General features: G+C 44.0%; 2 protein-coding genes across 3 annotated transcripts in view; both read right to left on the reverse strand.

The window, feature by feature from the left end:
• Nucleotides 1–22,105, reverse strand: part of gnai2a (guanine nucleotide binding protein (G protein), alpha inhibiting activity polypeptide 2a) — a 33,597-nt gene extending 11,492 nt beyond the window's left edge. The window contains exon 1 of the mRNA XM_058373546.1: nucleotides 21,369–22,105. Within this exon, the coding sequence (XP_058229529.1) occupies nucleotides 21,369–21,486 (118 nt within the window). The 5' untranslated portion in view covers nucleotides 21,487–22,105. The remainder of the gene's footprint in view (nucleotides 1–21,368) is intronic.
• Nucleotides 22,106–22,940: 835 nt separating this feature from the next.
• slc38a3a (solute carrier family 38 member 3a) overlaps nucleotides 22,941–25,000 on the reverse strand; it is a 50,110-nt gene continuing 48,050 nt past the window's right edge. For both annotated transcript variants that reach the window (XM_058373520.1, XM_058373521.1), the window contains one exon: nucleotides 22,941–25,000. This exon is cut by the window's right edge and continues 2,879 nt beyond it. The gene's annotated coding sequence lies outside the window, so the exon portion shown is untranslated.

Consider the following 25,000-nt stretch of genomic DNA (forward strand, 5'->3'; position numbering starts at 1 on the left):
GAACGAGTCAGGCGAGAATTTGGTTTGGAATCATTTTATTCAGTTAAGCTACAGCTCAGTCAGCTGAGTCAGCTGCTGACTACAGAGTGAGTGAGTGTGTGTGTGTGAGTGTGTGTGTGTGTGGTATCTGCTGTTACACTGCAGCTCGACTGGGATTTTCTAATGACTGTAAATATCACAATCACTCAGAGACTCAGAGTCCCACAGCTGATACATAACACACACCAGGTGGCAAAGCACACACACACACACGTGCATACACACACAGACACATGTCTTCTATTCTATGTGTGTGTGTGTTGTGAGGTGATGGGGCACATGGGAGTAAATGAGGAAATGAGGTTTTGGACTCTGTTGCCTTCCTCAGGATAAAAGGAGAAATTAAATTTAAGAGGAGTGAAAACCTGACTTCAGCTGGGATTCAATACAATACACTGAGACAGACAGACACTGAGGCCACGCCCCCCTCACTGTAACTAAAACAGAGACCACACCTTCACTGGAACTACAACAGATGCCACACCTCCTTCACTGTAAATACAACAGTGGTCACACCTCCATCCCTGTAACTAAAACAGAGGCCACACCTCCTTCACTGTAACTAAAACAGACCATACCTCCTTCACTGGAACTACAACAGAGACCACACCTCCTTTACTGGAACTAAAACAACGACCACACCCCCTTCACTGGAACTACAACAGAGACCACACCCCCTTCACTGTAACTACAACAGATGCCACACCTCCTTCACTGTAAATACAACAGTGGTCACACCTCCATCCCTGTAACTAAAACAGAGACCACACCTTCACTGGAACTACAACAGATACCACACCTCCTTCACTGGAACTAAAACAGATGCCACACCTCCTTCATCGTAACTAAAACAGATGCCACACCTCCTTCATCGTAACTAAAACAGAGACCACACCTTCACTGGCACTAAAACGGAGACCACACCTCCTTCACTGGAACTAAAACAACGACCACACCTCCTTCACTGGAACTACAACAGATGCCACACCTCCTTCACTGTAAATACAACAGTGGTCACATCTCCATTCCTGTAACTAAAACAACGACCACACCTCCTTCACTGGAACTACAACAGATGCCACACCTCTTTCACTGTAAATACAACAGTGGTCACACTTCCATCCCTGTAACTAAAACAGATGCCACACCTTCACTGGAACCAAAACAGAGACCACACCTCCTTCACTGTAACTAAAACAGAGACCACACCTCCTTCACTGTAAATACAACAGTGGTCACACCTCCATCCCTGTAACTAAATCAGAGACCACACCTCCTTCACTGTACCTACAACAGTGGTCATGCCTCCTTCCCTGTAACTAAATCAGAGGCCACACCCCCTTCCATGATCACTCAGCTCTCCAGCACTGGTGTCGTGTGTAGAGATGGAGGAGGTCAGTGATGGAGGTCAGTCAGTGACATCACTCCAGTCCTCTTTAGTCTGAGTAATGAAGTGGAGAGCTCTCTGCGGGACTCCATGTAGCGTCTCTACTTCTGTTTTATTCTGAACAGATGAACATCATTGTTAAATCCTACTCATTTCTCATCACTGTAGTTTTCTTCAGCAGACAGCTAATTACCCAATGATGTATTTTTCATGTCTGACAGGAAGTGGAGACAGAAACGAGAACGGCGCTGGTGGATCCTGATGATGACAGAACACTGTAATAGTTAGTGGTTTAATTTGGGAAGTGTGTGCTTTCTCTGTGTGTGTGTGTATGTTAATGGTGCGAGATGTTCAGGTGATGCAGCCTGCTGGTCATCTCTCAGCAGTGTGACAGTAACGAGCAGCAGACTGAAGCGGGATCAGATGCGAGGGATTGGTTTTCAGGTGTGATATCGTGACCATTAGATTTGATATGACTGAGCTGTTGTGTTCGTTTTTTCCATTTTGCATCATCTGCATGTTCCTACAGCATGTGCACGTGAATGTGAATCGGACCGACACGCTTTACCAAATCACGTTTTAATCATTTTCATGCTTCGCAATCAAACACAGAATGAAAAGTCAGTTAGAGCTCAGAGCCCTCTCTCGACAAAAACCTGCTGCGTTAAACAATTAAACAACATCAATCTTAGAGCTGCTCAGATGCAGAAATCGGTTGTCTCCATGGCAACACACACACATACACAACTCTATAGAGCTACATGTGGTATTAACACAATTCATTAATTCAATTTTACTCTTAATAAAAGCACTTACTGTTTAAGTGAACTTTAATAGATAATATTTGTGTGATATCTGCACCAATCACAGCTTCCATCTATCACACACACACACACAGAGTGGTGAGTGGTTTGCTCAGACAGATGATGAAACCTGAGCTTTTCCTCTCTCCCTCTGTTTTCCTTTCCCTGTCTCTCTCGGTCACCCTCTCTCTCTCCGTCTCCCTCTCCTTGTTTCTGTTTCCCCTCTCCCTCTCTCCCGTCTCCATGTATCTCCTTGTCTCTCTCTCCCTGACTCCCTCTCTCCCTCTGTCTCCCACTCCCCCCCTCTCTCTCCTTGTCTCCCTCTCCCCGGAACCAGACACATTTCCTCTGTTTATTTCACTCCTAATCCAGGAAGCGGAGTTTTCTTACTCTACCTTCTCTCTCTCTGTTTTTGAATTAGACATTAGACCCTGAACTCTCTTGGTGTGTGTGTTAGCAGGTTTTTTCCTCTAATGCACAGTCCTCCCTGCACACACTGCCCGAAGGATCCGTGAGGATCTTCACCAGTTACTCCATGCTAGTGCAGCAGAATGTGGAGAACATTTCAGCCAACATCAAACCTCATCCCTAAATAAAATTCTTGACCGTTTCTTTAGTAGGATTGTGTGTGTGTGTGTGTTGATGTAATCAGTGTTAAAAATTCAGCCATGATAGTGAGAGGAAAACACAAGACAGTGGGAGGAAATGAACAAATGCTGAAGTGCTGACATTTCATTAGTAAAAATATAAAGCAGAAGTGTGTGGACATGTGTGCTGTTATGACTGGCCAGACGAACGTGTGTGTGTGTGTGTGTGTGTGTGTGTGTGAGAAAGAGAGAGAGACCCAGCTGTGTTTCTCTGGCGTCTGGCTGAAAGTGACAGACGGAATGCCTGTGGCGGTCTCAACCTTCTGTCCACTCTCTCTCTCTCGCTCTCTCTCTCTCTCTCACATACATACACACACACACACACACACACACACACACACACACACACACCCCCACCCCCTCCAGGGCTGCACCGCACTGATGTGGATTCAAAACTTCAACATCTCCTCTCCTGATCAAAAACCTCAACGCAAACTGTAAGCACTGATCATATATCAGAGTTTGTTTGGAGAGTCAGAAACGATTAACTAGAGCAAATAAAAAAAACCTGATTACTGATAACAGGGGCGGAGCTTAGACAATCTCCAGCAAATTTAATTGGACTGATCATGAAGCTATACCTAATTATCAATGGTAAATTTTCAATATTTTCTCAGAAGTGAAAATAAAAAGAATAACTCTTAAACCAGTTGATTCGGGAGTTTTTCCTCACCGCATGCTTGCTCATTAGGGATAAAACAGTAACTTTAAACTTATTATTTTTTTTCCTTCTCTGCTTCTCTACTGCTTTGAGACGATGTCCATTGTTAAAAACGCTATACAAATAAACTGAATTAAAAAAATGTTTTAAACTGGGATGAGTGTGTTTCCTGTAAAATAAAGGTTTAAAATAAAGCTGAACTGCTGTAGGTGAAGTAGAGAATATAGAAAAAGGAGGAAGTGGAAGTGCAGCTCAGAGTCACTTCCTGTTCTGTCGCGTGGAGAAGTTGCATGCTTGCTACTCCAGTCATTAGAAAGCAAAATGAGGCACTGATGTTAAACCCTGAGCTTCCTGCATGAATTCAGCAGGTTTCTTCTGGAACCGAGAAGTTGTTCAGAGTCACATCACAGCATCAGCACAGAGTCAGTGACTTCCTACTTCTCTATCGGGGTCGTGTCCTGATTCATGTACCCTCTCAAACTGACCACACACTACTTCTCATTGTCTTCTCTTTATACTGAGATGAACGTATCTACAGATCCTGAAGCAGAAGGTGGTTCTTCTTCTTCATGGTCTTCCTCCATGGCTCGTTCTCTACACGGTGCATGCATTGTTATGTTTATAGAGATCAGATATGGAGCATCACTATAACTTGATCCTTGATCTCCATCCTGCTGTGTAATCTGTTCTACATAACAGTGAGAACGCTAAAGATCACTTCCACATAGCCACTCACGATACAGCTCATACAGCAGGACTGGACAGGTACGGTTTACACACTCGCTCCATCTGCAGCTGCTGGAAGATTCAGATTACAAAGTATAAAATCTGATTCATTGAATTCAGGTGTTGTTTTTTCAGGGGTTGGGCTCGGCCCCTTAGTTCCAGTGAAAGGAATTCTTAATACTTCAGCTTCATACCAAGACATTTTGGACAATTTCATGCCATCAACTTTGTGTGAGTTTGGGGATGACCCCTTCCTGTTCCAACATGACTGCACACCAGGGCACAAAGCAAGGTCCATAAAGACATGGATGAGTGAGTTTGGTGTGGAGGAACTTGACTGTCCTGCACAGAGTCCTGCCCTTAACACCTTTGGGATGAATTAGAGTGGAGACTGTGAGCCTTACTAAAAGATTTGAAGCTGTTATAGCTGTAAAGAGCGGGACATCTCCATATTAAATGCATGTGCATGTAAAGGCAGACCTCAGAGTTTTGGCCTGGCTCACAGCCTCTGCTGTGCTGGGCCCCTGAGCCAGGCCCTTAACACTCAATTGACCAGTTTCACCAAATGAGATGAAATGCAAGTCACTCTGCATAAAGGCGACTGCCAAGTGCCAGGAATGTAAATGTAAAGAGCTACAAGCTGCGAGCATGCCACTGTGAGACTTGAGTGAATCCAGGACATGCCTCCAGACATCCGAGACTCAGAGAGAAGTGACTTTATTACTCTCAAAGGCTCATTTCCTCACTGTGGTGTCTTCACCTGTAAATCTGCACCACTAACATTAAAACACCTGGTCCTGACCTTCAACAAAAAAAACAAAACACAACACACATTTAAACATTTCCCCAGATTGGTTCGCTGATTAAACCTGAAACCAAAGCTTTACAGTGCAATCATCTAATACTTTAAAATAAAGTGCTGAACATCATCCTAACATCACAATGTCCAACAGCCGGTCAGCTAAAACCCTACACTCACTGGCAATGGACCAATCAGGAACGCTGAGAGGCGGGGCCTCCATGGTAAGTGGATACAGAGAATGCTGAAGGTGTGCTCTGCAGGACGGAGCATGCATGATGCTGACTGGAGATGTTTATCAGAGTTCTGAGAACTGATAATCAGACACATCAAACACACACACACAAACACACACACAGAGACAGAAAGAAAGAAAAGTACTGTTCATAACGTTACCATGGCAACCTTTACACAGCTAACCCAAACCTTTAGAAGAGGACACACAGGAAATGAAAACACACGTGAGCGTGCGCGCACACACACACACTTCAGCAACAAGTGTGTAACAATCGACTGAGAAAGCGTATGGGAAGTGAGGATATAGTTTGGACAGTTTCCCAAAAACACACATTCACAGGTTTATCTTTCTCTCTCTCACACACACAGCAACAGAATATAGCAGGCATGCAGTAAAGTATGTCAGGGGTTTCATTTGTATTGTATGTGCGTGTGTGTGTGTTTACACTGTGAAAATGTGTGCATTGTTCAGCAGTATGCAGCATGCATGAGGATTGGATCCCTCCATAGTGTTAACAGAGCTTTCTTTGTGTGAAGACACACACACACACACAGAGCCCTGCAACCCCGTACTCAGTTCCTTAGCCACATTCCCGCTCAATCACTTTGCTTTTGTCCAATTCCTTCACACTCTTCTCTCTCTCTCACGCTCTTTACCTCCTCTTCCTTTTCATTAGAGAGAGAGACATCAAGAGAGAGATTGAGAGAGAGAGAGAGAGAGACAGCTAGAGCAAGAGAAAGACAGATAGAAAGACAGACAGGCAGAGAGAGAGAGACAGCAAGAAAGAGAAAAGGAGAGACAAAGGGAGACAAAGACAGCGAGAAAGAGACAAACAGAGAGAGAAAAAGTGAGAGAGACAAGAGAGAGGGGTGAGGAGGAAGAGAAACATAAGCTCTCTCTCACACATACACAGAGTTTACTGAAACAGTATAAAGTGCTGAGTCTGCGCTGTGCAGCAGGATGGAGTGAACTTCACTACACTGCTCCCTAACTCCATCAGATTGGAACACAGCCAATAACTCATTTAACCTCTCACTTAAATTAAACACAACCGTTTATTTCTGCATCTTCCCTGATTTACATCCTAATCAATATTTCTATAAGGAAGAACAGGTCGGAGTAGCCTGATAAGCGTGTGTGTGTGTGTGCCTGTAAAGGACAGACGACAACTGGAAAATCAAACAGCTGAGTGATATGATTCACTGTGAGCGCATAAAATGTGTCTACAGAGCACACAGAAATCTAAATTAAATAAAAAATACTGTTTGTCAGCACACTTCTCTGAGTGTGTGTGTGTGTGTGTGTGTGTGAGTGACTGTGTGTGTGTTGAGACATGTCAGCTTTATTTACAATCTACTCCTTCCTTCCAGTAAATCTCAGGACACACACACACACACACACCCCAGATGGGAACAGATGCTGTGTGTAGCACCTACAGTGGAGTCAACATCCTCCCATCTCACCTGTGTGTGTGTGACACTTTAGCACCTTCTTGCTTTCTTCTCATCTGTCTCTCTCCCTCATCTGCTTGTTTTTTTTTTCTTTTTCTTCTCGTCCTAAATTGACCCGGTCGTTTTCCAATCACAGTCTTGGCAATGACGCCGGTGATAAACACCATGGTAACAGGGCTCTCCACACAGCGGCTGTGTGTGTGTGTGTGTGTGTGTGTGTGGTTTGAAAGTGGAGGAGGAGCAGCACAAACTGGGGAGAAAATAATTCTTGGTAAAAACGGTGAGACGTTTGCCAAGTATGTGATCAAAAACTTTTTTTTTCCTCTATATAGCTCCAGCCACACACACACACACACACACAAGTTGCTTATGTATTGTATAAGATGTACAATACCTGGAAAAGTTTGAGTCCATGATGTCACACACATCTGCTTAATATCCAAACACTGACCCTTTCCCTCTCTTCTCTGTGTCTCTCTCACACGGGTGGGCTCTCTCTCTCTCTCTCTCTCTCACTGTCTCTCTCTCTCACTGTCTCTCTCTCTCACTGTCTCTCTCTCTCACTGTCTCTCTCACTGTCGGGTGAGAACGTGTCACCGAAGGAGCTGGACGGATCAGAGTCAGAGTGCTGCTGTGGCTCTGTGGACCTCTGAGGAACAGGACGGTGTAAATCTTCTACACAGTGATTAATTACAGTGGAATAAGAAAGGAAACAGTATTCAGTGTGTGTGTGTGTGTGTGTGTGTGTGTGTGTCTCCATTTCACAGGAAATCAAAGTAAAAACCCGCTGCTCTGCCCCTTCCTGTCTGGTGTGCCAGCTACAGTAGTGTCTTACTTACTTTTACACACACACACACACAAATGAATCTGTCCTGCTTGCACTGAAAGAGCTGACTCGACTCCACTCAACATTTACTGATAATTTAACTTTCTGTTCAGTGATAAAGGGCCAGAGATTTATTACAGTTTACAGAGTTATGAAAACGCTGCAGAAAAACACACTGCTACACAAAGTGCTACTGTCAGAGTCGGGGAGAGAGAGAGAGAGAGAGAGAGAGAGAGAGAGCAAGAGAGAGAGAGAGAGAGCGAGCGCAAGAGAGAGAGAGAGACAGCAAGAGAGACGGTGAGAGAGAGACATCGAGAGAGAAAGAGACAATGAGTTAGAGAGACAGAGAGAGACAGTTGGAGAGAAAGAGAGGGGGATGAGTAGTAACAAACAGAGAAGCAAACTCCTCATGCTTCACAAAGACGTCTGTCATCTTCCCACTCTCGTTTAAAGTTATTATAAACCATATGGCCAAAAGTATGTGCACGCCTGACCACCACACCCCTGACCACCACACTCCTGACCATCACACCCCTGACCTTCAGGCGAGTGTACAGATTGTCTGTGTGTGCTGTGGTGTTCCAGTTTCCCTGTAAATTACTGATGGACACTGTTAGAAACATCACTCACACTGTCCTGACCTCTGTGTGTTCATTATATGGAACTCCATCTTCCTAACAAGTCACATATAAATGAAGGGTCTGGGTGTTATTTTAGTCTCTCACCATCCTGACACGCGGCACTAGCGTAGGAGTTCAGCAATAAAAATACACAACGCACCCGTCTGTCTGCCTCGGCTAAACAGAACCAGAGCCGCGTCTCAAATCTAACGCGTGCTAGTGTACCGACACTGGGCACTAGCACTGAGCGACTCAGCTCCACCGTGTGAAGTTTTCATTTTTAAAACCTCTCATGTCGACTTCAGTCTCAGTTCTGAGTGTGTGAACCACGCCACTGAAGAGAACATCATTTACTGTTACGCTGAAGATTCATCCAGGTGGTTTAACCTTACACACTACAGTAACAAAATAACAAATCCAAAAACACAAACAAACAAATAAATAAACCGAAAAACAGCAAATAAAAATAAATAAATCCAAAAACACAAAAAAATAATAATAAAAAACAAATCCGATAACACAACAAATAAAATAAATAAATAAATAGATCCGAAAACACAACAACAAAAAAAACAAAAAAACAACAAACAAATCTGAAAACACAAATTCAGACAAAGCAGAAAAGGTAGATATAGTTTGCGAATGGAATTCTTCCCTCTCATTGGACGAGACATATGTTACTCAGGATATACAGGAAGTAGGAAATTGGTAGTTAACTGGAAGTAGGAAAGTATCTAACTTTATTTCTTATACATGTCTGGAGTTCTGCCTTCACTTTAAATCATTTTCTTTCAAAAGTGCAACTTTAAATCTTTTAATGAAAACAAACATTTATGTGTTATAAGAAACTGGAGTTCATTCAGCGCTGCTCTGAGGAAGAACGTTCAATATGGCGTGATTTAGGATATACTGATAGCGTATCATGGCATAAAGATTAGTTTGTGATCTCTAAACACTATCCAGATGAAGAGAGATTAAAGGATAAGAGCAGAGCAGAGCTGTGTTCATACACACACCAATCCACTCTACTGCAGCAGCCTGCTGGACTTCCTCTATATCCTGAGTGACCGTAGGTAATGTCCCAAACTTTACCTACCTTTTCCGCTTTGTGTGAATTGTCCTTATGTTTTTGGATTTGTTATTGTGTTTTGCACTTCTCAGCCACTGTAACAAACACACGGTCAGTACATCAGCGTACACTGTTAAACCTACAGCATACACAAACTCTATATTTAAAACAATGACTTATGCAGGTGTTATAAATGCTTAACGAAGCTGAAATGAGAGCTTGTACGCTTCCTTGGGACGGAGCTGAACGGAGTTGGCGCTCTTATTAATTAGGCGCAGGTTCAGGCGAGAGAGGAAAGATTAATTTGTTAATTAAAATCACACAGGGACTAATTGAAAAAATCCTCCAATTAACTACACAGTGATGGAGCTCCGGAGGAGTGGAGCGCTTCTCGTCAGACAGACATCCGGTAACCATGGTTACAGAACCCAAGATAAGAAAAATTAGAGTGTGTGTGTGTGTGTAAAAGGCTTATTGAAATTCAAAGGAACTTCTAGCATGATCCCGTCCCCTCCGTATGTCCGTCTGTCTGGAATTTCAATTCGTTGTCCCTCCAACGATTCTTTTATCTGGGCATCCAGCTGTCCATCTGGTCAGGTGTCCATCTGTCTACTGTCTACCTGTCGGTCTGTCTGCCATTTTAATTGACCAAAAAAAAAAAACAAAACAGTTCTGTCTATCCGTCTGCATATGCTTCTTTCAGTAGATGCAATGAACCAGAGAGATACGAAGGAGGTGCAGCTGATGCAACACACACACACACTCTCTCTCACACACACACACCCCAGTTGGAATGTGAACATAAGAGAAGTAGAGAACAGTCTAGCTTGTCTATTTAACTTCACCTTTTCTTAAAGGATGAGAGAGACAGGAACTGCACCATGATATAATAGAAGAGTCTCGTGTTCTGCTGTGGCTGACCTCGTCTCTCTGACTGGACCCTGTAGCGGATATTGGTTTGAACGTGTTGTGGTGTCTGTGTCGGTTTTCTGTCAGCTGAATGGTAAAGTGGTGTGTGTTGAAAATGTGCAAAAAAAAAAAAACCCCCCCTTCTCTTTCCAGACGGAGTCATGAGGATGTTGCGTCGCTCGCTTGGACGTGGAGGAGAGGATCGGCACGTGAGAACGGCTCGGCTCCGGGGAATTTCTGTCCACTGTTAAACATGACCCGCTCCCGTTTCACAGGCCCTGTGCTCTCTCTCTCACTACACACACACACACACACACACACACACACACACACACACACACACACACACACACACACACACACACACACAGAACTTCCCCAATCAAATCCACATTCCATAAACCTCTAGCTGAACAGACGTGAACTCCGTCAGGGAGAATTACAACACGTCCCACATCATCTGGACATGATCTGGACAATAAGCAGGAGGACAGATGGACATAGAGACACTAAGTAAGTAACGATACACAGAATTCCCCTTCTCTACTGGTGCTTTCTAGATTCTGATGTGATTTAGTTTTGCTGTTCCGAGTTGGTGAATAAAGACCTGAAGCGTAGTGAGGACACTAAGGCTAAACTTTGGGGGCGTGTCTGAAGGACAGCACTTCCAATCTGACCTCCACAGTCGCCATGGCAATTCCTTTATGTCGAACTAAACCACTGAAGAAAGGCCTGAATGCGTACGTACATGTCTGTCTGTCCATCTGTCTGCACTGATCTGTTTTTCTACAAATCCATCACTCTCTCTATCCCTCCATTTATCTCTCCGTCTGCATATTTCCATCTGTCCATCCTTCTGTCCAGCCTATTACCTACTCATCTGTCTCTCTGTTCAGCTCTGTCTATCTGTCTGTCTTTTTATTTATCCTTTTGACTATGTGTTATGTGTCAGTCTATCCATCAATCCTGTGTGTAGTTAGATTTTGCTGAGCAGTGGTTTGGGTGGCTCCACTGGAGCATGCTAGAACTGCTTAGAACAAACAGCCAACGTTACAGTCAACAAGTCAACTGGAACAATCCAACACACACCATAACCATAAGTGTGCATACGTATGCCTGCAGCTAGAGTAAAGAGCAGCGTGTGTGTGTGTGTGTATGCAACAGGATGTGTTTCAATAAAGCCCATATGAACTCAACAATCTTAAAGTGCTCTGAGCTCGGCATCCTTCTCTCTATTGTTTATTGTTCGGTCAGCGCGCGCACACACACACACACACACACACACACACACACAGTGTGCCAGTCTGGGTAGACAGGAAATGAACCATTGATCCACAGGTGCAGCTATAAATACAGCATTCAGACAAGGCACACACACACACTTTCTTCCGTTCTCAGGCCGAGTAAGAGTGTATCCCCCTGTGTGTGCACGTCTCACACACACACACCAGCAGAGAGAGGCTCTTCTACACAGCAAAGCTAGTGATTAGCGCTCTTTCTCTCTCCCTCATCCACACACAAAAGTAATGATCGGTCAACCTCAAAACATGAGTGTATATGGGTAGCCTAAAACACACACAGCCACATTACAATTACAACAGAGACTAGCAAGTATTCTGCTCAAAGGGTTTCAAGTGGGCTGTTTGGGGTAAAGTTGTGTGTGTGTGTGTGTGTGTGTGTGTGAGCAGAGGTGTTTAGAAAAGTCTCTGTCTGCTCCGACAGCAGTGTGGTGAGCCATTCCTCTCGGGTCGGTTAAAGCCACAGCCCACAGCGGACACATGCAGTATATGGGAGAGGATACAGGTAGAGTGTGTGTGTGTGTGTGTGTGTGTGTAGATGATAAACGAGAAAGAGTCAGTGAGGGAAGTGACCCGAGGAAAGTGTGGTTTTCGTGTAATAAGGACAAAAATTCAAAGTATTCTGATGTAGTGCACTTCAAAGGTCACTGTGTTGTGCCCTGTGTAGTGAACATAAAAAGTAAACAGGAAGTGATGCGAGAGACCGATAACCATGCAGAAGCACTCTCTCTCTTCCTCTTTTTCTGACCCTCTATCCTTCCATTATGTAACTGTGTGAACAGATGAAAAAAAAAGAAAAAGAAAAGGAGCGGATGAAATTCTGCTACACCTGGCCACTCCCACTTCCCCTTTTCATGACATTTATGTGTGTGTGTGTGAGATATACAATAAATGCCTGAATGCATAGAAACATGACTCCACAACCACAACCCTCTCTCACGCTCTCTCTCTATCACACACACACACAACAGCTTTCTGAATGTCTTTAACGTAACCTCTTGTTCATGGCTGATGTAGTAATGTGTGTGTTTCTGTTTCAAAGCTAAAGCTGTAGTGTTTTTGTGACAGAGACTGGAGATGAACTGGGAACTGAAGTGGGAGGTGGGAATGGTGGAGCTGGTGTTTAGTGTATAACTGGTGTGAAGGTGAGGAATGCTGCTGTGTAGCACTCGCAGTGTCATGACGTCACTCAGGTTCGTCCCGAGCTTTGGTGTTTTTTTCTCTAGTCACAGATAAGAAATGAAGTGTTGTACAGTCCAACAACAGAGCCCATCATACACACACACACACACACACCATTCTCACGGCACACAAATCACAACGATGTGTGAAAGCAGTGTTTCCTGTGTGTTCATTATCCTGGAGCTCTCTGGAGAAACCAAGCGTGAATTATTTACAGAGGACGTTAATTAACACGCTACAGATGTTCAGGATTTCGTTTATTTCACTCCTGGCTACAGGAGAGCGAGTCGTGTAGATCCCAGACATTACACACACACACACACACACACACACACCACCTGTTGTGAGGATTATTTAATGTTTGGGGGGAAAAAAAAGGAAAAAGGATGAAAAGGATTTTATCGTCCTAGTGACATTTGGTCCATGCAAAGGGTTAAAGTCCCACACACACACACACACACACACACACTTGTGTAGGCTGTAAAACAATAAAGGCTGCTAGCTTGCTGTAATTTGTGGTGCAATAGTAACACGGCCATGTGGGCAATAACAGGTGTGTGTGTGTGTGTGTGTGTGTGTGTGTGTGCCTGGTTGCATGCTGCACTGCTGAAGCAAATACACTGGCATTGTCTTGTGTAAATGCTGAATGTGCAAATGGTAACCAGGAAGAAGCTGCTCTCTGATCAGATATGCGTGTGTGTGTGTGTTTGGTGGGGACACAAAGAGAAGCAATTAACAAGACTGCAGAGGAAATAATGTTCCTGTGATTTAGGCCTCTCTCTCTCTCTCTCTCTCTCTCTCTCTCTGTGTATGTGAGAGAAAGAGAGAGAGAGAGATGGCAGTACCCCACAGGAAGGGTGCGGTTTACTTCCTGTAAGACGCAGACAAAAGGATAACTTTGCCTGCCAGTCTCTGAGACCAAGTGAAAGAGGAAGTGAGGGGGTTGGGAACAGGAAATGACATCATTATGTACTCCACAGCAGGAAGAGCAGACATTAAGAGGATCTGAAAAGAAGAAAAATGAGAAGAGAAGACAAGCAAAGTGAGAAGAGAAGAAAAGACAAGCAAAGTGAGAAGAGAAGAAAAGACAAGCAAAGTGAGAAGAGAAGCAAAGTGTGAAGAGAAGCGAAGAGAAGAGAAGCGAAGAAAAGAGAAGGAAACTAAATTACAGATTAGGGATAGGAGCGAGCAGTGACCAGATGCTTGTGTGTGGGAGGGGGGAGGGGGGTGATGCTGAAAGGTTAGTTAAACTAATTAGACAGCACTGGCTGTGAGGTCTGGTGTTAAAGGGTTAATTAGATCAGGCTCTACATGCTCCCAAAGGCCTGCTAATCATATATCAACCCCCCCACTTGGTCCAAAGCAGGCCTTTGGACCAAGAAAACACAGCCTCAGTCCTGAATGATTCAGAGACTGATGTCAAATCAAAATGGCCAGAAACAGAAAAGCTAAGTTCTGACTTCCTGCCTCATTCTGAGCTAAGGCTTCTCACGTGTCCTCCGTGTGTCCACACACTGATGATTAACACAGACTGGACGCAGTAACAAACACAAACACACCAGAGAGACAAGGAGGAAGAATTCCCCTGCACCACGTGAAGGGTTTTTTTATGCACGTTTCTGCTTCTTCTGGAAAATTCTATGATGTTTACGCGAGTCTATGATGGACAACGAAACGTCTTTCCCACGTGAGCCTCGTCCGAGTGTTAAACACACACTCGGGTCATAGAGAAGAGGGATAAAAAAGCAGGAGGTTCTGAATCTCTGACCTTCTTCTGCTCCGAATCACGACTATAAACATGGAGTGGAGGGTTTATTCGTCACGTAACGCTTTCACCATCACGTCAGCTGACAGGCTGATCCTGCACAGAGCTTCCTGCAGTGTGTGTGTGTGTGTGTGTGTGTGTGGGTGTTTTCACCCTTCTGCCCTGGAGGAGGAAATGCAGGATGACATTAACCCTCTTGTCACATCTCTTACTCGTTTACTGACCCCCGTGACCTCTGACCTGAGCTGTGATGTCATGAGTGAGAGAACCAAGGTCTGTTCAAATCCACCAGGGTGATGAATGTCCAGTGCACACACACACACACACACGAGGAGTCCTCTCTGTAGTGTATAATAAATGTGTTTGAGGTTTTCAGATGCTGACTGTGTGTCTCGGGATGGAGGACGTGATGTTTAGTGATAGGGACGGTCAGTGTGTGCTGTGTGTGTGTGTGGTGCAGGGGTGACAGTGTGTCTTGCTCTCAGTGGTTAGAAGAGTGTATAATCACAGTGCTTTAATACAGAGAGAGTGAGTGTGTGTGTGTGCGCGCCTGCACCTGCACTGTGGGATTAACACCATCTCTTTCTCTAGTTCAAAACTGCACTCAAATCAACAGTTCAACAACAACAAGGTCAAAGCAATCTCGCTCCAGGACCCCACACACACACACACACACACACACACACACACACACACACACACACACACACACGAGTTTATTTTCAGTGTGGTGGTCAGGTTTTGTGTTGGTTCTGGTTTTAGAGGAATACTGATTAGACTCCAAGAGTGCGTGCGTGTGTGTGTGTGCACGAGATGATGGTGTGTTTCACACTGGCACACTCTGAACTGATTCATTTCCTGTCTCAGCCATCAGCTACATGAATGTGTCATGAGCTCGTAATTTCCATTTGGGATGAATAAGCCATCCATCCATCCATCGTTTTGTCTCAGTTAACGTTAACACTCCACATGATCCACAACACTGAATCAGTAACTTCACACACACACAGAGAAACACACACACACAGCAACCTGACAAAGCTCTGTGTGCCTGTCTCTCTCTCTCTGTTTCTCTGTGTGTGTGTGTGTGTGTGTGTGTGTCTCACACTCTCTCTCTGTGTTTCTCTCTCTCTGTGTGTCTCATGCTCTCTTGGTGTTTCTTTGTGTGTGTGCGTCACGCTTTCTCTCTCTCTCTCTCTGTGTGTGTCTCATGCTCACTCGGTGTTTCTTTGTGTGTGTTTCTTTCTGCGTGTGTGTGTGTGTGTGTGTCATGCTCTCTCTGTTTGTCTCTCTCTCTCTCTCTCTCTGTGTTGACCTTGACTGAAGTGTAGTGTGTATGATGTCGTGTTACATCAGTACACACACTGGTGGAAGAACCAGTTCAGCAGCAGGTTCAGACGTGATTCTCTTGACTGGTCGTCAGCTGGTTTGGTGCATTAGCGGTGCTGCAGATCGCCCCAAGGCTTGTGGGGAAGCTTTTACATTCTCCCAACATTCCCTTCACGTTATCTGATCCACGTCTGATCTTCTGCTTCTGAAGGCAGGAGTTCTGATCAGGATCGTTGTCTAAGCTGTGGTGGTTTCATCACCTGGTTCTGCCACCTCACCAGTTTCCCCAGTGTGAGGGGATTGTGTAGGTCAGGTGACTGTGTGGGACACAGGTGTCACAGAACCGGTTTCAGATTCACCTTCGCTTTTCTCCTGCTCTTATTCCTGCTTCAGGTCCAATCTCTACACAGACATCAATGCTAATGTTTACAGCAAGAAAAAAACCTGTTTGTTCAGAAAATGTTCGGCAGAGTGAAGTGTGTGTTTGCGCAATTTAAGCAGTGTAAGGCAGAGTAAAGTGTAGTGTGTGTGTGTGTGTGTGTGTGTGTGTGTGTGTGTAATCTAAGCGGTGTTTAGCAGAGTGAAGTGAAGTGCGTGTGTGTGTAACTTAAGAAGGAATGGCAGAGTTACCATTTAAGAAAAGTAAAGAAATGAAGTGAAAGTGAAACATCACACACACACACACACACACACACACAGGGAATTCTGATGACTGTCCCACAGCAGAGCAGAACAATTTCAGGGAAAGATTGCTAAGAGTTAATAATACGTCCTGTCAGTGATACTTATCACCTCAGATGTTGGTACAAAAAGGCCTAAGCAGCATCTGCTTTACTAATGTCTGCAGGATCCCAGCAGCCCTAGGCAAATATCACTCACCCTATTTATACACACAATGTCAATTACAACAATTGTTATTATCTTTATTATTATTATTACACCAGGAAATGAATCATCAGCAGCATTACAGCTGATAATTGTGTGAACCGGCTGTTACTATGGAAACAGCAAAACGGTAACGAGTGCATTAATATAAACCTGTGATTTGTGGCTGTCGGAGCTGCTGTGACAGACAATTAATCATCACCTGACAGCCAATCACAATCCAGAACTCACCTCAGTAGAGTAGGGTATAAAACACTAACTAGCTCTTGTAGTAGCCTCTACAGTGTGGACGGTCCAAGAAGAACCTGACTGGTCACTGCTGCTGCTGGGAGATTAGTGAACCACCTTGGAGGTGGGCGGGGCTACAGTGTACATGAGTGACATCAGAAAACTCCATGTACCAATCAGAATGGGAAAAACATCACTAAGAGTTAACAGGTGACTCACAGACCCTCCTCAAAATTAAACAAATAAATAAAAACAACAACAAAAACGAACGAGTGAGGCAGTAAAAAAAACCCAGCCTGTTGAGGTGAGGTGGAGTGAGAGACCTCGAGCCGTACACACAGAGTGAATCAACTCTCAGGCTACACTCAGGGCATTTCCCGCAAGAAAAGAAAAAAAAATAGAAGGAGGAGGTTAGAAAAATGCAGGAAGAAAGAAAATAAACACAGACAGCGCAGGAATTCACTCCGGCTGTGTCGGATTAAACTCTGATCAAAGTCCACAAATCTGAGGAGATCTCTGCTAATGAGCTGCTTAATCAACCTTTCAGAGAGAGAGAGACAGAGAGAGACAGAGAAGGAGTGTGAGAGAGAGAGAGAGAGAGAGAGAGAGAGAGAGAGAGAGAAAGAGCGAGCGAGAGAAGGGGTGTGAGGGAGAGAGAGAGAGAGAGAGAGAGAGCTGCACCATCATTAGAAGTGATTCAGCTTTCTGAGTAACTGAATGTTGCCAATATTCACATGATCTTCAGTGAGAACCTTCTGGAAGGAAGAAGCAGCTTTCAGAAACATGGAGGACTTTTCCAGAAAAATTTGGACCCATTTCCTGCAAAGCACAGCGGACCGAGCTGTTACTCTGGGTCAATGCTTATTACACACACACACACACACACACACACACACACACACACACACGCACACACACACACACACACACACACACGCACACACACACACGCACACACACACACACACAGAGGACGCACACGCGCATCCAGCTCAAGGCTGCTGGACTAAGAAAAAATCTGACAGCAACCCTAACCCTAAACATCCACACTCCCTGGATCGAGACACGTCCCGTCCTCAGGCCTCGGGCTGGCTCTGATTCCAGGCTTCAGGGAGGATTAGGAGAATATGAGATGAGTGCCAGGTTTCCACTGTTTCGAGGCTCCTCAGAGGCAAGTAGTGACCGAGTTAACGTAGAAAAAGTAACAATATCTATGATGCTCCTTCATAATCATCGTCATCATCATCAGATCTTTTTCAGTTACAAAAGGCATTATTAATCAAGCTGTGAGCAAAGGAGAACAGATAAACGTATTCCTATACACCAATAAACACCAATCAGCCGTAACTGATCTAACTCCATGAAAGACGAAGATCAGAGAGCTGAAAAGGTGAAAATGGCGAGAAACCACTGAAAAGCACCTCAATCACCATGTGGACTAAATCCTCCAGTAACGCAGCTCAGCCACTGCAGCCAGGAGGCTAACATAGGCACACGCTAACGCTTCCTGCTTTTACAGGGTGCCGTTACTTTTGTCCTAGCTGAATCTAGTCTTAAATGAATCTTTATAAACTGGATCAGTTCATTGAAATGAAGTGAGGTTCAGCTTATAGTCCATCTCCTAACATCCAAATTCACACAAACTCAAGAGCAAAATGAATATTAGCTAAAATTTATACAGACCACCACAGAGAATTGCACTGAGCACCTCATCTAGAACCACACCGAGCACTGCGATGAGAACCTCACCGAGAACCTCACCGAGCAGTGCAATGAGAACCTCACCGAGCAGTGCAATGAGAACCTCACCGAGAACCTCACCGAGCAGTGCAATGAGAACCTCACCGAGCAGTGCAATGAGAACCTCACCGAGCAGTGCAATGAGAACCTCACCGAGCAGTGCAATGAGAACCTCACCGAGCAGTGCAATGAGAACCTCACCGAGCAGTGCAATGAGAACCTCACCGAGCAGTGCAATGAGAACCTCACCGAGCAGTGCAATGAGAACCTCACCGAGCAGTGCAATGAGAACCTCACTGAGAAGCACACTGAGCACTGTAACAAGCACTGCAATGAGAATCTCAAAGGAACCACACTGAGAACCTCACTGAGAACCACACCGAATCAAGAACCACACTGAAAGCCATACCAAGAACCTTACAGAGAACCATACCAAGAACCTTAGAGAGAACGTCACAGAGCACCGCATGAAACATCACACTTCTTGTATAAACGCAGTTTGTTTGTTCTGGAGGCAATAAACAAGACACAATGAAACACTGTTTAAACATCAAACTACACGAGGTCCAGTCCAGAGGTCAGTCACCAAAATCCTTCAGCACACAACAGAAAGAAAACTAGAGGGAATAATTTAGTCACGTGTAAATACAAAGCAAAATGTCACGTGTGCATCTCCACAACACGTTTGTGTCTCAGTGTGAGAAGCTCCTGGATGTAGTAACTGCCCTGCGTGGCGTTATTGCAACGCTCCGGTTCTCAGCCGCAGTAAACCCTGGCAGTGTGGTGGAGCCGTTACACAACCGCTGACTGCATTGGGCAGGTCATTAGCAGCGCACGTGTCATTTAGTCTGGCGGGATGTAACGCTACATCCTCCTCAGACGCTGACTCAAACACTCTGTTATGAGCTCTGTTATTACACAACACCTTCATTAACTGCCCCTGTGGAGCCGAGGACCTGCCCCGCAGGAGCACGCTGGGATTAAACGACACCGCTAGCAGGGGTGAAACCCGAGCCTGGACGAGTTTGGAGAATAAACAGAGTTGTGCTGGAAGTGTAGTGTTTCACAAAACAACAAAGTTTCCACTCGCCTCGTTCACGTGAACTCGATCATAACTAAAGCTTGGTTTTAATTACGGCTGCTAATAATCCTCATAATCTGGTCACGTGACACGTTTTTACAGATTTCTGCCGTGAAACAGGGCTAAAATTCACTGTAGCGCTGAAGAACCAGATGTTTTAGCTAGCTAACACCGACACCTGAAGTAGGGGCGGAGTTTAGAAGAAAATAAGGAACTCCTCCTTCAGCATTTTCAACCACAGTCCTCCGTGTTGAAACGCCACAACACGGCGTGACCCTGCCAGATTTTCACGCATGCTCCTCCTGACCCGGGATGACCGCCAAAATTCCTGGTGAAACACACTCGCTCCAAAATAACACACACACACACACTTGATCCTGTGGTTCTGTACAAACAGCGTGACGGGGAACAAAGTGCATAAAGAGCGTGACGTGCTCCAGGGGCCAGAACACGCGTCTGCGTCCAGCTCAGCGGTGGCGCAGAGAGACCGTCATGCTGCTGTGTCGCAATGTGGGAAAAAATAGAGAGGAAACAGATTCTCCTCGTCATAAATAGCGCTTCATAACCTGTCAGTACGTGTTATCACACACACACCACACACACACACACACAGTGCTGGAGAGAGGAATATGTTCCTGTGGATCCTGTTCAGAGATGAATGACACACTGCTAATGATAACTCCTCCAGTCAGAGTCTCCAATGCACAATTCTCACACACACACACATTACTACGTGATGCATCAGTGTGAGACGTGTCTCTGTGTTAAAGTTCGACTCCACCGTCAAACGTGTTAAGGTTTCACGCTGTCGTATGTGTGATGTGTTGTGCTAAGCGCTGTATCTCTAGTGTCTTGTCGTTTTCCCAGAATTCAATGCGGCTACATGACATCACGCAAGCGATGTGCAGACTGACCACAGTGACAAAACTTTAAAGCTGAAGGAGGCGAGGTCTGAAAGCACCGCTGCATCAGCCCGTGTGGTGGGTTTTCATGTAGAAACTGAACATGTAGGACGTTTAGTTTCACGTGTTCCTGATCGAGACCGATACACCAGGATGGATTTTTCTTTAAGACGACACAAATCTCTGAAAGATTCACAGAGTACTTCATTTTTTTTTTCCTATTTCAGTTCACAGGAGTAACCCATGAAGCACCAAAACATGTGAAGTGTACTCAAAACACACACACACACACACACACACACACACACAACTCTTCTACTAAAGCAGAAAACACCTCCTGACTCATCAAAACATCACAGAGAGAGAGAGACACATTGAGAGAAAGAGAGAGAGGAGAGAGAGACACACAGAGAGAAATAGAGGGAGAGAGACACAGAGTGAGAAATAGAGAGAGACAGTGAGAAAGAGGGAGACCGACACAAACAGAGAGAAATAGACACAAATAAACAGAGAGAGAGAGAGAGAGAGAGAGAGACAGAGAGAGAGACAGAGAAATAGAGGGAGACAGACACAAACAGAGAGAGGGAGACAGAGAGAGAAATAGAGAGACACAAATAAACACAGAGAGAGAGAGAGAGACACAGAAATAGAGGGAGAGGGAGAGAGACAGTGAGAAATAGAGGGAGACAGACACAGACAGAGAGAGAAATAGAGAGACACAAATAAACACAGAGAGAGAGAGAGAGAGAGAGAGAGAGAGAGAGAGGGAGAGAGATGACTCACCTAGCAGCAGTAGTTTGACCTCCTTGGCCGCTTTCTCTCCATCCTCGCGCAGTGTCCGGTCTATGTCCCGGGAGTGCTCCTTCGCCGCTTTATCCTCCTGACTCACCGTGCAGCCCATCAGTGTGTTTCACAGACACTTCACACACAGCTTTAACACACACACAACACACTCCTGCTACAGCTAGCCTCCGAGCTTCACTTCCCTCTTTCTTAGAGGAAAAAAAAAGTTAGCTGTTCAATGGCGAGACCTGAATTGAGCTCGCGCACCGTGAGATATACACAAACACCACAGAAACAGCAGGATCCCTGTTTGTTTTCGGGTTTTGTTTGTTTGTTTGTTTGTTTAAGGATTCCAAACTAAACACGAGACCCGGGCTGAGAGGTCGGACATGACGCGGGTGGGAAACACTCCAACATTACAAACCCCACGAGAGAGAGAGAGAGAGAGAGAGAGAGAGAGTTCCGACGGATTTTTTCACCGACACGACTCACAACTTTCTCCAGCGAAAGGCTGAAACAGTCACAGAAAACAAAAACCCTCCAGAAAGCCGCCTGATTGTTGCTCCGCGTTTTTCTTCCTGTTGTTCAGGTGTAGAAAAGAAAACCGTTAAAAATAAAAAGCCGTTAGCTGAGCTCGTGAGTTAGCCGTCTCGCGCAGCTCCGTGATTTGTTTGAAAGCGTTGACACCGCCACACCCGAGCAGCTCCCAGCCTCCCCACTGCCACAGTCGTACTACAAGCCCCGCCCACCCAGCGAGCCTTCTCCCTTTTAAAAGCCCACAACCCCGCCCACTGCGCCGCGTGACATCATGGGAAATGTAGTGTGCGTAGGGGGCGCCATTTTTAAAACCGAGACAGATTCTTTCAGTTAAATTTACTCTAAATAATGAAGAACTGTTTTATTTTACAATTTTGAAAAAATATCTCATCCTGTTTTAACACCATATATATTATAGTTTAGATAATATAATATAATATAATATAATAATATTAATCATATCATTATTTTCTACTTCCGATTACAGTTACTTTTTTTTTTTTTAACATTATTTGCCCATTTTGCCCCTATAATTATTATTTTTATTAGTTTTAATCTTTTTAAGTAAAGTTGTCAGGTTGTATTTTTTTTTAAATATTTTTTATTTAATTTATTTTTATATCTGTAAAGCAACTGAGCTGAATTTTTCATATGTATTATTATTATTATTATTATTATTAAATATTTTAAATTATTAAGTTATTATGATGTTGTTATCGTGTAATGTGAAAATAAACATTCTGACAAGTTTGTAATAATGTGAATAATTAAAAAAAAAATTTTATATATAGTTTTAGGAAAATCTATGCGTCAGCGCTTCTCTGCCGCCGCCTTGTGGCCACATGGTGCAAGCACACGTCTCCTGAACCAGTGACGTCATTCGAAAACCACCATAAAATACCGTGCACTGTGAAATAAAAACGATATACAATTGGCACGCGCTTATATTCAGCACTATAAAATTACATCCTGTAAAATATGCCATAACACACGCAAAAATACGTTTAAGGAAATAAAAGCGTCAGAGAAGGCAGATTTCATTCTTTATTTATTTTTTTATTTATTTATTTCAACATTGTTTACAGTACAATAACCGCCAGCCATGTACTCAATATATGAGGAATAAAGAAAAATAATAGACATTTAACTGGCTGTTTTTATTACTTTCTTTAAAAAAAAAACTTTAAAAATTATTATAGTTTGTTTTAATCATCAGACTAAACCTCTGCCTATTTACAGTGTACAAACTAGATGTGTCTGAGGGATATAAAGGGTTTATAGGCTAATTATTTTCATCATTTTTATAAATGCCACCATGTCAGTCATCAACTCACACACACACACACACACATACACACACACACATACACACACCTCATTATGTCAGGAGTACAGAGATTTAGTAGTAGACATGGTTTCACCACACGAATACACTGCTAGAAACAAAAACTTTTAGTCACTTCATTTTTTCACCACACACACACACACACACACACACACACACACACACACACAACCTAAACTTGTTCATAAATGTCATAACAACCTCTGATAAAGTGAGCATGTACTGAGGGTTGATATGATACTCCACTGTCACACGACACATCCACAACATCTGGATCATGACAGGGGAATATACAGGCACACCAAAATATTAGAAAATCTACTCCTAAAGACAAAGGAAATGTTCTCTGTACTCGAGCCCTGAATACAGGAGATTTACACTAACGTGACCCATATCACGTCACGTCACCTCCTGCACGCTGTTATTACACACATCATCTACGGTCCTGTGCTTCTTTACTCTCCTCCACATTACACCAGATTACACCAGAACTGCTCCACTGTCCAGATAAAAAGGTTTAACACACACACAATGCTGGAATTTTCTTTTTCTTATTACTAATATTCTTACACTGCATAATAAAGTGAAGAATAGCTTGAATATAGTCTGAGTATTTCAAGTCTTCTTCTATTGCTTCTATAGATTTTTATTCTATATTTAAAATTAAAATGATCTGACAGGAGCTTGGCTAGAAATACACTTGTATTGCCAAAAGTTTTGGGACGCCTGCCTTTACATGCACATGAATGTAATATGGAGTTGTCCCGCCCTTTGCAGCTATAACAGCTTCAACTCTTCTGGGAAGGCTTTCCACAAGGTTTAGGAGTGTGTTTTTGGGAATTTTTGACCGTTCCTCTAGAAGCACATTTGTGAGGTCGGGCACTGATGTTGGACGAGAAGGTCTGGCTCACAGTCTCCACTCTAATTCATCCCAAAGGTGTTTTATGGGGTTGAGGTCAGGACTGCAGGACAGTCAAGTTCCTCCACACCAAACTCACTCATCCATGTCTTTATGGACCTTGCTTTGGTCACTGGTGTGCAGTCATGTTGGAACAGGAAGTGGTCAACCCCAAACTGTTCACACAAAGAGCATGAAATTGTCCAAAATGTCTTGGTATGAAGCTGAAACATTAAGAGTTCCTTTCACTGGAACTAAGGGGTCGAGCCCAACCCCTGAATTCAGTGATTCGGAGGGGTGTCCCAAAACTTTTGGCAATATAGTGTAGAGTTAACAATCTTGTGCTTGAATTATATAATCAGATAATATAAAAATTTGTCCATATTCAAGATATTTTCACTCGCTGTGATTTTTCCTAACACAACTACAGTGTAGAGAGGAAGTACCACAGGCATAAATACACACACACAAGTAATGAGGGTTACACTACACCTTCGGCACATATAGATATAGAGCATATAGAGTATATATATCTAAGTGGTTAAACACACACACACACACACACACACACACGAATCTTACAAACATTTAGTAGTAGAAAGGCTGTATTAGACTCTGCCTAATAAAATATAATCATAGCTTCTGAAGCATGTAGTTGGTCTCTAGAGGAGGTTTAATGATTTAATGCCACTAAATTGTGCTTCGTAGCAGAAAGTGCTAAAGCTACTGTGTTCCGTCGCTTTCCAGCGATCACGCTCTCCATTAAACAACTCCAGGGATTCCACTGGCCAGACGCTTGGCTCCGGGAATGACCCCCGTGACTGGATCGGGGTTAGAAGTTAAGACCGTCAG

This window comes from Hemibagrus wyckioides, linkage group LG21, assembly GCF_019097595.1.
Source record: "Hemibagrus wyckioides isolate EC202008001 linkage group LG21, SWU_Hwy_1.0, whole genome shotgun sequence".
Lineage (NCBI taxonomy): Eukaryota > Metazoa > Chordata > Actinopteri > Siluriformes > Bagridae > Hemibagrus > Hemibagrus wyckioides.